Source organism: Artemia sp. Qi Xiang Cuo, chromosome 11 (assembly GCF_049724085.1).
Source record: "Artemia sp. Qi Xiang Cuo chromosome 11, ASM4972408v1, whole genome shotgun sequence".
In the NCBI taxonomy this organism is placed as follows: Eukaryota; Metazoa; Arthropoda; class Branchiopoda; order Anostraca; family Artemiidae; genus Artemia; species Artemia sp. Qi Xiang Cuo.
Genome location: NC_142804.1, coordinates 25,987,672 through 26,003,647, shown reverse-complemented (window position 1 = coordinate 26,003,647; position 15,976 = coordinate 25,987,672). Strand labels below are relative to the sequence as shown.

The window sequence follows — 15,976 nt, the reverse complement described above, 5'->3', positions numbered from 1 at the left end:
ACAATTTCTTAATCCCCTGGTCTCCCAACACATCTTTTACTGATTTTGCTATATATCCTATATCCAGTCAAGGCAGTACCCAGGTTTTTTTTTCGGAGGGAGTTTTACCCAAAGATTTTTTTCGGGGGGGGGGTTACACAAAAGAACCTCAAAAAACGGATAAAAAAATTTGTTTATATCCATTTTTGTTACGTTTTTACGAGTAAAACAAATATTTCGGGGGGAGGGGGGGGGGTCAAATCCTCCTCTGGGTACGGCCTTGTATCCAGTCCTATCCCCATCCCGTCATTGCAAATATTTGATAACTCTAAACTGTTTAAAATTGATCTCATCTGGGAAGTTCATGAACTTTTCCTTCTATCCCGCAATACCTCCATTCCATATAAGCTGCATTTATTATTCATCTATTTATCCATTATTATTATTTATTATTCTGCGTTTATTCTTCATCTGTTACTCATCTATTACTCGGTAAACTAATAACCTTTTTTGATGTCCTATCATTTTAACCAATCTTTTTATCTTTAATGAAAACAACCATTGGTCAGTCTTTAATACCAAACTATTGAATTTCCCGCTTAAACCTAATAATCCCATGAAATGCCCTAAATATGCTTTTTCCAGCCAACAGCCCCCCCCCTCCCCACTATAAATTACAAATGGCTCTATTTTCGTCTAAAAAAATTTCAAATGAAGCTTAATAAATGTTGTTCCTAGATGCCTCAGGGGGCTTCGTAGTGGCACCCATGAAGTCGTATCACCTTTTCGACATGCCATTTTTATTTGGTCACTGCACCGTCTTGGATTTGTAAACCTATATTTCTAATAAATAAAATTATTAACTTCTCTCATTTCCTTCTCTTTGAGCCAACAAATTCTTTTCCCTTTCATCATTCCCAAAAGCTAAAATAACTGATTTATCTATGTCTAAACTAGTTTATTACTTTCTAGATAACTATCCAAAATCTTTAACATCTATTGCAAATCTGGAGCCGATATAGCCGGCAATGTTATGTATCATTTACAAATAATAAACCAAACAGGTCAAACGACATTAATTTTATTTAAAAAATGAAAATAATAAAAAGAGAAAAAAAATGCGATGATAGAGTGCATCCCTGTTCAAGTCCTGCCTCACTTAAAATTGGCTTAGAGTAAGAAATGCCTGTCTTTACTTCTATTTTAACTACCTCATACGTTTTCATTATAACTTCTACTAACCTATTTGGTGCCCCTATTTTCACTAACGCTCCTTTCAACTTACTCGTTGTAACCTCATCAAATGTTCCCCTAATGTCTAAAAGTGCTATATATAGTATACTTGTCCCTGAACCCAGGCTGACATTCAATCAGCCTGCCTTTTTGCTGCAATCTCGTTTCTTTCTCCTTTTTTAAGTAATGGGATTATAACGAATATCGGCCAATTTTGAGACTACAAGATTGCCGAGAATTCTCTTGCAAGCATTGGCGGTATCCATGTTCTTTTCCATTTCAACAGCTAAGTTGGTAAGTTGTCAATAAAGTCCTTCTGACAAATTTAATTTGCATTACGTATTGCACGATCTTGCAGTTTTTTCCCAACATGGAATATATTTGTAACTGCTAATAATATCAAGCTAAAAAGAAGCCTTTCTTGCGAAGTCAGTAATATTTTAGTTACCTTGTGAATTCTGGGATTTCAGCCTTACAGTATTTCGTTAACACTGGTTTCAATTTGATTTTTGTCAATAAAATTCCACTACCCCAGTCCTCAATAGAACCGCTCCACTATGCCTGCATAAGGGCTTTGAACTTGGCCTCCGGTATTTCCTGAAATTTTCTTATTTTTCCCCTTTGTTTCGCTGTTCTGGCGAACCCAAACCCACCTGGCATGCTAAAAACATGTTAACTTCATTTTCTTTTCCATTAACATATTAACTCCATTTTCTTCCATTTTTGTTCTTATGCGTACCGCCGAATTTCCAATAATATGTCTAAAAAAAAATCATTTCTCACTTTTGATCTGAGTTTTAAATGTTACCTTTTCAAATATGTTAGCATTGTCTTCAGTAAAAATCAAGTCCTGAACTTTATTGTAGTTCCGCAAAAAAATCTCCTTGGTAATAGCATTTTCCTTTGTTCGAGGAATGGTTCAAAAGTCTACAAGTTAAGGTTTGCAAAGTAAAAAGTTATTTCCACAAAGAACTTAAAATTAGATTTTGTCTTATATTGTAGTTTGGCTATATTACCAGCCCAGTATGATCAAAAATTTATAACCTATTGTTTGTTTAAAAAAGGCTTCTAGAGCAGAATTCCTGGAACTGTCCAGCCATCATTACACTTCTTAATACTTTGAAGGATTTTGGAAAAACTCTTCTTGATAGGATCAGTTAGCAGTTTATACTGAGTCCCCGTGGAACTGGTATAAACCGGGGCAAAAAATTTAGAAAGACAAGTAGTTGGACTAACCCACCCTGGTCAATCATGCATAAAAATCATCTTTTGGGGAATGAATTATAGTACTAACAACAAATAATAAAATTTTTAGATCCCATGCTTTAAGAAGGGGCCTGAACTGAACCCCCAACCCCGGACTGCCGGATGCCCGATGTTTTATGGTTTTTCCTATAGTTTCTTGTATTCTTTCCTGTTAAGTTGCTATTTTTTGGTGTTGTCTTTCAAAGTTGCCCCCCCCCCCCTATCCAAAGTATATCTCTGAATATGTCCCAGGCTTGTTTTACCTATTTAAGATTAAATGTGTTCGTTTTTATTTGAAAAAACCAAACTAATTTACAAAAGAGGCACTAGTTGCATTTGATTCTCTTTGCATTGTCTAAGATATAATTGAATTTGATTATATGAACTTGCAGGCGCTCACACAATATTAATTAGCTCGAATGAATTAGCAAAAACAGGAGTCTTTAGCTTCGTTGATAATCTTTAATATCCTAAAAGCTCTATAGTAAATGACTTGAGAGGAAGACATTCATTGCATGATTTGTGCATTTTAATCTTTTAGTATTTAAAAAGAAATATTCAGAATTAGATAGGAATATACCAGGCATTTACGCACAATTTACTTTTAAAAAAGGTTTTGAAAAAATAGCAAAAACTTTCCAAGTTGTATGGAAAATATAAGAAATGTTTGAACCAATCGTAATATACCAAATTTTTTTTAGGGGGGGGGAATAGAATTTTTCTGAAGAGAACGGCTTCCAAGATGAAGGCCACTTTTCGGTATGTTCTACGGATAAGAATAGAAAAACAACTTGAATAAGAAATCAACTTTTTATTTCAACTTCTAATTTTGCAACTTAATTGGAACAAAATATATGTTTTGGAATATATAACAATGCCCTTATTTGGGGAAAAAATATGGCCTTCATAATGTGAAAAACAAAAACAGTTCATTGGGTTCAAATAATTGAGAAATCATGGGCTCCAGCCACCTGCACAAAAATGAAAATCTGGCACCCACAACTGGCTAATCTCCGTTTTCCAGGCTGGTCTCCTTGAGCTAAATTAAAGAAAAAACTTTTCCAAAAAATTTTTTTTTCAAAGAAAGGTAAATAGCAGAAAAAAATAAATATAATAATTCAAACTTAAAACAAGCAGAAATTAGTTTCAATGAAACTTAAAATGAACAGACATTAAAATAGATAATCATATAAAACATAAGGATAACAGATCCTCCATTAGATGAATAAATTAATCCTAAAACAAACAGAAAATTAAATTATTAATCATAGCAAACTGAAAACGAATAGAAATTACCACACACACGATTAAAACTACTGCCCTGCTAAACCTTATAAGGGCTAGAGTGTCAAAGACCGGAAGCAAAATATATTTTAATATTTCCCCCTTTATAATTTAAACGTTGAAGAATCATCAATAGCTGAAATTTTCAGGAATTGAATGGCCAAAAATTTTGAACTTACCAGAGATCAAAATCTTTGAACCCTTATCGTCCGCCCTTTCTCCCGAAGTCAATATTCGATTTCTATTCCCGTCCCAATACTTCCTGTAAGTTTCAAATTGATTCCCAAAGCCGTCCCTAGGATATTACAGACACATCATTTAGATCACACGGCAGCACATAGTGTTTTTTGTTTTCCTTGTATTCTTAACAGTGACTCGATTATAGGTCCCGTAGAGGCTTGTAGAGGAAACAGGTTTAGATGGATCCGATTCTTTTTAGCCCCCCATCCTCTCTGCCTCTTCATTCCAGCTCCAAATTTGAGGTCCACTTTCCCTCCCCCTAGACTCTATGAAAGTTTCAACTTCATATCCCAAGCCATTCCAGAGGTGTTGCTCATACGCTATTCTAGTAACCTAGTACCACATAGTGCCTTTTGATTTACCTCGCTACTTAGATGGGAAAAAGACTCTAATTACCATAGGAGCTTATAATGCAAAACATTGTGGTCGGAGAAAAAAAGTTTACTCCTTTCCCCCTCATCGTAACACCCAGTTTGAAGTTATTGTGCCCAACCATTCCGTTTCCTTGCCCTAAGAGTACCTGAAAGTTTCAACTCCATCTCCAAATCTGTTCCCAATATATTGCGTTTTGACAACCGGGATGCACGTAGTTTTTTTTTAATTTACTTCTACCGTCTCCATCCAGTTGTAGTTCAACGTCTACCCCCCTCTTGATACCCCAAGCCGTTCAAAAGATTCTATAGATACACCATTTTGATAACTGGTGTCACATAATATCTTAAGATTTACCTTGGTAATTAACTGTGCATGGATTACAAGTCTCATAAGAGCTTATAGTCAAAAACGTTTTGATAGATCATAGACTGTTTAGTGTCTCCCTCCTCCTCCCAAGACAAAATGGAAAGTCCCCTTCGCACATCCTCCTTCTTTTCTAGTACATAAAAGTTTCAGTTTCATCTCCTTAGCCGTTCCCGAGATATTGCAGATATGCTATTTGGATGACGTGCATGCACATAGTCTTTCTATATACCTCCCTCCCCTCCACTAAGTCAAAACTGGTGATGCAATTGATCCCCCAGCACTCCCTGAAAGTTTCATCTCGATCTTTCTGGTCATTCTCAGGGCTTTGCAAATAATTTGAAAACTCGGATACACATAGCATTCTTTTACTTTCTCAGGTACACTTTTCGTTTCCAGAGTTTACCTATGGTAAGCTTTCGAATTGCTTGGCCTAACAGACGACATCTAAGAGCTCTGTGCTGATCGGACGGCCTAGATCCAACATTGCCACCTTTTCTACTAAAACCTGTCGGGAATAACGGGTGGTCTACATAATAAGGCTCCATTGCCTTGGGCTTTGAAGTTGACCCTAAAAGCATACTTATTAGACCTTCCGACCTTTCTAAGAAAAGTGAATATCTCAAAATTTGATCTAATATCGTGGGGGATACGGAAGGGGCTGAGCAGAAGAAAAGGGCACGAGAGGGAAGCTGTTGGCCCTTTAATCCTTCCCATCCCTTAGAAATGGCACTAGAAATTTTAGTTTCAAATCGAGAGAGCCCCGTCTCTGGTTTCTGCAACTACCCCCTCCATACGTAGCGGCCGACCGAGGAGAAAAGTATTTGGCCCTCTTCTGTCCTTTTGTCAGGGCCCTCTTTGGAAGGAACCAATAATTTTTCATTTTTCTATCTTCTTAGGAAATTCTTAATGATTAGGGTCTCCTAATCCCCAGAACTTAGGGATGTAAGTTTCGAGCCGATCGGTAAAAATTTTGTCCCTGTTTTCAGCCTCGTTTTTAGGAGGGGGATCGTATCCTTGATCAATTTTGTTGCAGATTCGGCTCCTCTTGGACCATTGACTTCGAGCTGTAAATTTCAAACTAATCAGGAACAAACAATTTTTGTCCATTTCTGAAGCCCACACACACAAGCCTCCCCCCCCCCCATATACACAAAAAAATGATTGATCCTTTTGACCATGAAAGCGATCCCTGAAAGTTTCAAGCTAATTGCACCGCTAACATCAAACAAACACTCCCTCCCCTTTCCATTATAAAACCTGTAAACAATAGGTAATTTGTTTTATTTACGGCCCTTGCCCTAGGGGCTGCGGGGTCATGCCATCCTTGGATACATATTTTTGGACAGTTCGACTATTTTGAGCAAAATGGCTATCTAGATATTTTGATCAGATATCTTGGGGTTTACTGGGAGCCGGATAGCAAACAAGTGCACAGAAGACGGCCTCGTTTCCTTCCAATCATTTGAAGCTCTTAAAAAGGCACTAGAATTTTCAATTTCCAACCGGATGACGCCCCTCTATGGTTTGTATGATCATCCCTTCCATACATAGTGACCGGGGAAACAATAATGAATTGTAACAGCCCCGAGACAGCCTTGGGGCCCAGAGCCCCTCCCTAAAATCCTAAATATTCTTGAATATATAGGCATTTGTTATTGGGATTCCCAACAATGTATTTTATTATTGCTATCCCCCCTTGTAAATATCTGGGACATACACCAAAAACTTTGGAATATTTCGGGGTAAACGGAAATCCAATAAAATGTGTTCTGAAAACCAATTTTCTAAAGAATTTTCAAGGTCTGTTCTCAAGATCAATCCCTGGGGAATTTTGGAATCTCCAAAATTGTTAAGAAAGATTTGGATCGAAAGGCCCGTTTAGTAGCTCCATAATAACTGACGTATTGACTAGAACGAAAGGAGGGTGATTGAAAAAGCCCATATACCAGCTTTTAGATTCAGATATCTGGAATTTGTCTTTCATATAGATCTTTTCAGTGCCTCCTTTTTGTTTTTTGTTTTTCGACCCTCTCTTTAGCAATGATTTATAATAAGTTAGCTCCACTTTTACAGCTACAATTCAATCATTGACTGGATTATTTGTTTGAAGATGCACATTTCAACCATTTTATCCAATCATTTTCCTCCACTGATAGCAACTCGACAAATATCAGATATTTTGTGTTTTTGCATCATGGCTGGTAAATTTGTATACTAGTGTTTCGGCAGCAGCTTTAATTCTAGGGTTCTACCGCGGGCAAGTGATACATGAATTTTAATTAGACTTACCGACACTGCAGAGTATGCAGGTATTTATTCCCTCCCCCCTCTTCAACATATACCCTGCTGGAATTTTACCCTTTTGTGAGGAATTGATTTAAATGGATCATTAGGGCTGGAAATTGCATTTTATTGGGAAGCCATCCCTAGGGCTACGCAAAGTTGGGAACCACTGGTCCTCCTTCGGCTCTTAGGCGTTCTAGAACGCACTGAATTCATTTTGTTAGATCTGAAAGGTCCTGCTTTCCAATTTAGTACCAAATACCATTAATTTAAAACAAATATAAGTTGAATGATAAAACTGTAAATAATTCATCCCGCAAATCTCAGCTGAAATTAAAGAACAAAATATTTTGTGCATGTTTTTTTTACCAAGTTATTTATCGTTATTATTATGATTATGACAATATGTATTAGTTTATGATATGCTCCACTGTTTACATGCTCGACTTTACGACCTCTGCTCTCCAGGGGGGGGTGTTAATGTTTTTTGTAGTGTTAATTGAATTAAATAAAACGTTTGAGACAGTTTAACTGGTTGAGATTCAAAAATTACTTAAAGATGCCTACCATATTTTACGTTATCCCTGTATAGTACATATTAAAAAACAGATATGGTCATTAAGAAATCACGGTATTGTTTCCCATATTCTGGACTTTCCATAATTGTCGACTGTAAAGGGGCGTTTATTATGTACCGGAAATGAAGATAATTTTGCGCGTTTGTCACCGATGTTTACAGAACAGCTACAGTTTTGAGTTTGCTGTGAATTTCAAGATGAATAAACATTTACTAGTTCTGCTAAGTATCTTTTTCGATGGGTTATTCTTAGTCGCTGCGCAAAGAGGTAAGCAGTGTTTCTATACATTTTTGTCTTTCTATGCAGTTTCCTTCTATTCCGTGAAAAATTAGTAGCCGGATAGCAAAGTCAATATAGTCTTCCTAAATTGGCATTGCTTATTATTGAATTGGTCAAAACACGGCTACCCTAGGGATTAATCATCTAAATTAAAACAATCTTTAACATATTTTGGTTTATTTTGAGATAGGTGTTCGATCAATTAATGTTGGTCATATCTAATTGACTTGTGATACTTGCAAAAATGATAGATATATTTTTGTTAATTTTACCCCATTGAAAAATTCAGTATATATCGTACTTTGCATGTGATAAAGCGGCTTCCTACTACAATTGCCTACATTTTTTTTTTATACAGGTTGCCGAATTTTTTTATTTTTGACTATGAATACAGAATGAACAGTTGATTTTGGGCAAGATTGCAAAATTTTTTTGCCTTTTTCTTTCAATGCTTAGGTTTATCCCTCGCAAGTAAAAGGTTCCTTCCATGTATTTTTGCAAGGAGTTCTTCTAGATTTGTCTTCCGAAATGTAGCCTCGACGTGCAAAAATAAAATAGCATGATATTTCAAACTTAAAGCGAACAAAAGTGGTTATAAATGAAGAAAAGAAACAAATAGAAATTAAAATAAATTATCGCATGAAGTATGAAGATAACAGAGATTGCTACGGATAAATTCTAAAACAAACGAAATTAGAGTGAATAATCAAGTCAAACTTAAAACCAGTGGTGGATCCAGGGGGGGGGCAAGGGGAGCGCCCCCTATTGTAGTCTAAACTAGTGTAATTTACTTAATTAACCCAAGTTTGCGTTAATTAAACTTGCTCCTAACGCAAGTTTATCGGATCAACCTATTTTGCACCCCCCCTAAATTTTTTATTGGATCAACCTATTTTAAGCCCCCCCCCCCTAAAAAAATCAAGAACGATGTTGGCACAATGTATTATTTATTTTTTGGTTTCTTGGTCTTAGACCAGGGCACTTTGTATCGAAGGAGGTGTCGTAGAAACTTCGAAAATGACTCATTCGATTAGAAATTGGAGTGGCTTCTGCCCTTTTTAAAAGTCGAAAGTGATTGGAAGGCAACTAACACCCCTTCCACGCCCACCATTTCCCCAAACACACCCAATAAAAATTTTGAGATAGCCATTTTGTTCAGCGTAGTTTATTTCCAGGTAGAAATTATGTTTTTGAGGAGGACACTCCCCCACAACCCTCAGGACAAGGGTTGCCAGTTTTGCTTTGGGGGCATATAAGGTTTTTATAGAAAGCGTTGTAGAAACTTCAAAAAAGGCTCGTTCGATTGGACATTCAAAGGGCTAGTGCTCTTTTCAATAGTCGAAAGTGATTGGAGGGAGACTAACCCCCCTCTCAAGGCCACCTTTTCCCAAAACACATCCAATCAAAATTTTGAGATAGCCAGTTTGTTCAACGTAGTCTAAAGTTCTGGAAATTAGGTCTTTGAGGATGACACCCCCCTCACAGCCCTGAGGGAAAGGGTTGTAACTTATGCCCTGGGGGCACATAAGGTGTTTACAGAAAGCGTTTTCATAGGAACTCAAAAAGGGTTCATTCAATTGGAAATTGAAAGGGCTAGTTCCTTTTTAATAGTCAAAAGTGATTGGAAGGCTTGACATTTTTATAGTAAAGAATCTAAAGATCCATGTGGGTACAATGTATTATTATTATTTTTTTTATTTTTTTGTTTAGACCAGGGCACTTCGTATCGTAGGAGTTGTCGTAGAAACGTCGAAAAGGGCTCATTCGATTGAAATTATAAAGGGCTAATGCCCTTCTTAATAGTCGAAAGTTATGGAGGGCAACTAGTTCCCCTCCCACGCTCACCCTCCAATTTGCCCATTATGTTTAGAAACCAAATGCTGCCTTTAGATTAAACCACTGCGCAATTTGTTAATGCTAATACCGTATGAGACATATCCGCAGTGTCCCAAGAACAGCTGAGGTTATTATATTCAAACTTTCGGCGCTACCTCTGTTTTTAAAATTTAAACAAATAAAAATAGTGTAAGTATATCCAAGATATCAAAGAAAGTAAACAGATTTTTTTGCGAATGGTATCAAGTTTTCTATTTCAGGTCAACTAGAGGAGGTATGAAACAAAATTGAACACTACTATTTGTGTCCAGATTTTTAAAAGGGTGTATGTTGTTAAAAATTGCTGAAATTTTTTCTCCAGCATACAAATAGCAGGCCAAACTATAAAGTTTTAAAAAAACGAAAAGATTTAAAGAATTATTTTCTTTTTCCCTGAAAAGACTATAAAACGAATCGAAATTAATTAAAAAAAACTTTCCACAAAATAAGTTTTTCAAAGAAAAGTAAAGAACTCCATTAAACCAAAAATGTGCAAAAATAAAATAAAATAATATACCAAGCTTGAAACTATCACAAATCCGTATTGATAAATAAATGAAACCGAAAACGAACAGAAATTACAATAAATAACCGTGTCAAACTCAAAGCGAGCAGAAACTAACATGAGTAGGGCTCAAAACCCCTGTGCCTTCCCAAGGCCAGAACAAAATTTGCGCTTTACTGAAAAAAAGAAATACAAATGAATGTGCATTGTCAGTTTAATATACATATACCGATATTTAACAATCAAAATGTTAATATTATTTGACTTATTAAAGTTATAAAAGTAAAAACATTTATATTTTTTCAGTAAAGTGTAAATTATGTTCTGGTCTTGGGAAGCCATAGGGGTTCTGAGCCCTACTCATGTAAATTTATGCTTGTTTTGAGTTTAACTCAGTTATTTATTGTAATTTCTGTTCATTTTGGGTTTCTTTTATTTATTGATGCTGATTTGTGATAATTTGACACTTGGTAGACTGTTTGATTTTATTTTCGCTCTTTTTTGGTTTAAAAGAGTTCTTTACTTTTCTTTGAAAAACTTATTTTGTTGGAAATTTTTTTTTAATTAATTTCTGAAAAGATTTGTATTTTACGCAGTGTGTTTTCATTTGTCATACCGTTAACAAAAACAAATAATATACAAGGATAATCAAGACTAAGTATAAAGGGCAAATTCTCATGTTGTATATTTTGTTACCGAACTTCCTCTCTTAAGTTTCGTTGAATATTGAGAAAGGTTGCTTTTTAAGTGGTTTGAGATCTGAGGTAAATTAATTGGCATATGGTCACTTGCTTTATAAGGTAGAATAATTTTTGACTACAGTTCAACTTTTATTATAGTTATGTCACAAGTAGTCTAAATGAAAGGATTAAAGGATACAAATGTTAACTAAAAGAGTAAAATAAGCTTTAAACCTCTTTAGCTCGAAACCCTAACTTTGCACTTAGCGTGCTTAGATTTTGGATGACTAAACAGTAAAAAATCGATGTTTTTATGTATTTTAGTTTCTAATTGCTAAATTATTATCCCGAAACCGTATTCTGTATCTTTTTGTTAAGGTTTTGATATATTTAAATTTGCGTGATATAATTTTTAAATTCGTACCATTTGGTATAAATCTCTGTTGAAGATTTGTTTAGATATTTCAAACATGTATGATAAAATAAATCTTTTTAAAAATCACTGAAATTTTATTAGCCTAAAATGCATTTCGAGAAAGCATATTCAAATTGTTTTTGCTTCTTTTGGAAAACATTAAGCAAATTCAGCAAAATATCAAAGACTGCGCTGCATTAATGGCATTTTAAGTCCCACGAGAGTCCTCAGAATGGTAGGAGGGACAGCTCTAAAAAAAGACCATCTGAGGCCCGTTCTGAGTGTGCTTCATTATGTAAGTATTGATATAATAGTGTTTTTATCATGCAAAAATTGGTTGTTTCTTTTGTTGTTGCGAACAAGGCAAAAAAATCCCGTTGATCATTAAAACATTGTTTATTTCCGTATCAGGTAGCTGTCAAAATTTTGGAATATTGCCAAGAGGTAGAGTGAAAATCAGGAATAAGGGTCGTGTTATCAAGTTTTCCTGTGATAGAGGTTATATGCTAATTGGTTCAGAAGTGGCAACTTGCATCAGGCGTGAGTGGATGTTTAGCGTCGGAATCCCGCCAGTGTGTGTTAGTAAGTATACTATATTTCTAGATCAGACTATATAAGAAATGTTGGCTCCGCCCGGCATGTACTGCAGCTAAAGGATAAGCAGCTCCATCATAGTCATTGCAATAGCACTGCCTAAGTAAGGCTCTATGTATTATTTATTTATTTATTTTTCTTCTTTTCTCTAAGGCACTTCGTACGGAAGGAGCTGTCTTAAAAATTCGAAGGGGGCTCATTCGATTGGAAATTAAAAATTTCCGGTTCCCTTTGAAGAGTCGACAGTGATTGGAGGTCAAGTAGCCCCCCCCCATCTCTAATTCCCCCAAAGCCGTCCGGTAAAAATATTGGAATAGCCGTTTTGATCAGCATAGTTGAAAGGTCCTATAATTACGCCTCTGGGGATGACAACCCCCACAGCCCTTGGGACAACGGCTTGAAGCTATACAATTTGCCCATTGCTTACATATGGTATTTGTTTTTTGAAAAAAGGAGGAGCATGTTTGACCCTTGGTGTCCAAAAAGGCTAAGGGTACTAAGGTGAATTTTCAGAGAATGTTGAGGGGAATGTCGAATTAAATCCAAACACACTATGTGCATACAATTTATCAAAATGGCGTATATCAGGAATGGTTTAGGGTATTACGTTGGAACTCTCAGGGAATGATGAGGAGGATGATCAGTTGACCAAAAGACAATATATGCACGCTACTACTTCTACTAATACTGCTACTTCTACTGCTATGCACTATGTGCACAGGCTGTCAAAAAGGTGGATGAACAATATTTTAGGAACGGCTTATAGTATTAAGCTAAAACTTTCAGGGAATGATGAGTTCAACTGACCAAAAGGTAATGTGTGTATACTAAGACTTTTACTGCTACTATTGCCACTGCTGTTCTACTACTACTACTACTAATACTACTACTACTACTTCTGCTACTACTACTACTTATACTACTACAACTACTACTACTACTTCTGCTACTACTACTTTTACTGCTACTACTACTACTACTAAGGCTACGGTGATAAGGTAAAAGTGTCAGTAGATATTGAAAGGAAGTTGACCTAAGTCAAAAACACTGTGTACATGTTTTTGTACAAACACAATATTTTAAGAAATTTTTAGAGCACTAAGTTGAAACTTCACAAATGAATTAGTATCTTCAGAATTAATTGATGCCAGACTCATATAAAACCAATAGCTTTCACCGTGGCAATAAATACGTTTTCACACGGAATATAAATACACGATAAATCACACTAACGTAGTTAAAGACTTTGGTAAGGCTGTCCTTTTGAGTGGGGAGTCCGTTTACCAGAAAGTGAAAAAAAGGAGGGTATTTCGACCACATACACCAGTGGTCGTCATCAGTAGAAAAACTAAAGTGTTACAATTAAAACAGACGTATTTATGCAGAACAAACTAATTACTTTTGGGTCACAAAAAGTTTCCTGTTCATTCACAAGATCTGTCTGAGAGAGTTCATTAATAGGGTCCTTTCAAAGTCTTGAGCTATAAATTTTCTTCTTTAACATTGCCTAAATGTAAGTTGAAATTCTAATATATGGGCACTATATTCTTTTTCTTCCCATTGCAAAGGAAAGTTTTTGAATTTACTGTTATATACTTGATTGATCACATTTCCCCATATATACTACGTATTTTTGACATAATTCCTTAAACTAGGTATTTTTTTTCCAAGACAATATTGCCTTTCTTTGACAAACAAATAAAATTTCATATGGGGATAAGTCCATTTATTTGGCAGTAAAATCAGATACAAAAAATCTGGATATTTCGACCAAATACACCAGTGGTCGTCATCGGCAGAAAAACTAAAAAAGAAAAACATTGCAATGAATGCCAGTGCCACATCATAGTCACATCTATCGATAAAGAAAGCCGAATATCATGAATGAAATGGCAATTTTCTTGATTTTAGCGTCACACTTGTGTTTAAAAAGCAAAAAATCAAAATTGCAAAAATTAGTTTACAGAGTTTACACCAACAGTAATTTGTGTCCAACTGTTCTCTACTAATACTAAGTCTTCTGAACTTTTATTAGATTCCTCTCCTAGATAGAAAACCGCTATTATAAGTTTCCATCTTTCCTAGTTCCAAAAAGTATGCCTAAAGCGTTGACTCTGATTGGTCAGTCAAGAAATTTATGCTTGAAAGTTGAACAATGTTCAACTCAAGAAATTACGAACGGCGAACGTAATTGGCGCTGTAGTCGCGCGTAATTTTGATTTCATCGACAAGTGTGACTATAATGTGGCACGGGCATACAACAAACGTATTTATGAAATACTATTGTTTTGCAAGGTTATTGTTTTACAAAATAAGGAAAACAGCTGAATTTGTAGGTTTTTTTACAGCCATGAGTGTCGTAATTTGAATTGGCGCTAAAAATAACTTGCCAGAAAAACTTTCCAATAACAGTCTGAATTGGCTTTCCGAGTCTAGCCAATTCTTGCATTTATTGGTCTGGCAACTGTCTTCTATTCGCGAATATCAGGGGGAAAGCTGAGCCAGGTCGGGAACAAAACCCTTAAGATGATAAAGGTACATAGTTGCTGGTTAACTTGTTGCTTAATTACAGCCTATATGATGTTGTGTCCGCTACTGGCGAAGTAAACAAAAATTGCGAGATAAAAAAGAGAGAAAATTTTGACACGAAACAAAATTGAAGTGTAATGAAGTTTTGTGCCAAACAACATTAAGCTTTCTAAATTCAGTTTTATGGTATTTTCAGATGTCAAAGGGGGTATGTTTTTTTCTTGTCCGGGCTATGACATCCCTTTTGTAACATATACAGTCTGAAATTTAACGATATATTTTCGTATATGACACATATCGTTAACTTTCTAATAATAGTGAGCATTCTACTTTTTAATTTGTCTTGGTTTTAATTTGTTTTAATAACTCAAGACCTTGAATTATTAAGGTCTTGAGTTTTGTTTAACAACGGAGTGTCAATGACTTTTTTTTAGGTGGTTTATGGTAAGAAGTACTGTCGAGTTTCTTATTTTCATCACTGAGTAATCGTTTTTTTTCTCTCTTTCTTTTTTGCATCAATTGAGTTATTCAATTTCTAGCCATATATATCATTAAAAACTTGTTATCATGAAATAAGTGTCGAACAATACAGCAATTTTTTAGGAACTAAATATTTTTAGCCACTGGATGCAGACCCCTTTCCTCAGTTCCAAATGGAAGAGTTCAACTAGAATACAAGGGTGCTATGGCCAAAATTAAATGTAATCCAGGCTATCTTCTTGAAAAATCCGATGCAAGCTTCTTGTTCTGCGATGGCTTTGATTGGAACGGTACCCTTCCCGTGTGCCGAGGCAAGTGCAAAATTCTATGTAATACCTGTTATTAGAGATGAGTAAAATTAGAGTCAGTAAGATTAATGACAATAGATTTGTGTTTTATAGCTAATATGCCAATAATCAGTATAGCCAATTTAGGCTTTTCTTTTAAGTTGTCTTATTTACACGATTAAACTTCTAAAATTTAGTTTTCTTACAGAACGAAAAGAGTGAATTTTAGTGAATTCAAGACGAGTGTAAATTAGCTAATATGAAATATCAAACTAAAAAGGAACAGAAGTTACTATGAGCAAAACTAAACCCAAAATTAGCAGCCTGACACCTAAGACGAACATAAACTGCAAGTAGTTGCAAGTTGAAGCTTGAAACGAAAAAAAATTACCACAAGCAAAGGAGGTTTCGCAGTCCCTTTTTAACCCACAAAAAGCGAAATCTAAATGCTTTGAAAAATCTAAATGCTTTTATTTTTAAAATGCTGTGTCGGTTTTCGTTTAAGAAAATTTCAAAATATTGCACCAACTGCTCAAGTTTCACAAGAAAAGCAATATTATCTTGATATAAATTTTACCGTGGAAAGAAATTTAGTTTCACTATTTTAATACGTAAACTTTCTATGCGCAAACCATTTTTCAGAAATGTTCATAAACATTTCGTTCTTTTAAATACATTTCTTTCAAAATTACAATAATTTTGGGAGCTTAACAAGGAATTACATTAACAACGACTGGTAATATTCAAAT

The 15,976-nt window shown here is 35.3% G+C and overlaps 1 protein-coding gene across 2 annotated transcripts in view; it reads left to right on the top strand.

Moving 5' to 3' along the window:
- Positions 1 to 7,750: 7,750 nt before the first annotated feature.
- The window catches only part of LOC148946802 (uncharacterized), a 226,332-nt gene continuing 218,106 nt past the window's right edge, over positions 7,751 to 15,976 (top strand). For both annotated transcript variants that reach the window (XM_089097151.1, XM_089097152.1), the window contains exons 1-3: positions 7,751 to 7,850; positions 11,749 to 11,919; positions 15,081 to 15,251. In XM_089097151.1, coding sequence (XP_088953277.1) covers positions 7,781 to 7,850; positions 11,749 to 11,919; positions 15,081 to 15,251 — 412 coding nt within the window. In that variant the 5' untranslated portion in view covers positions 7,751 to 7,780. The remainder of the gene's footprint in view (positions 7,851 to 11,748; positions 11,920 to 15,080; positions 15,252 to 15,976) is intronic.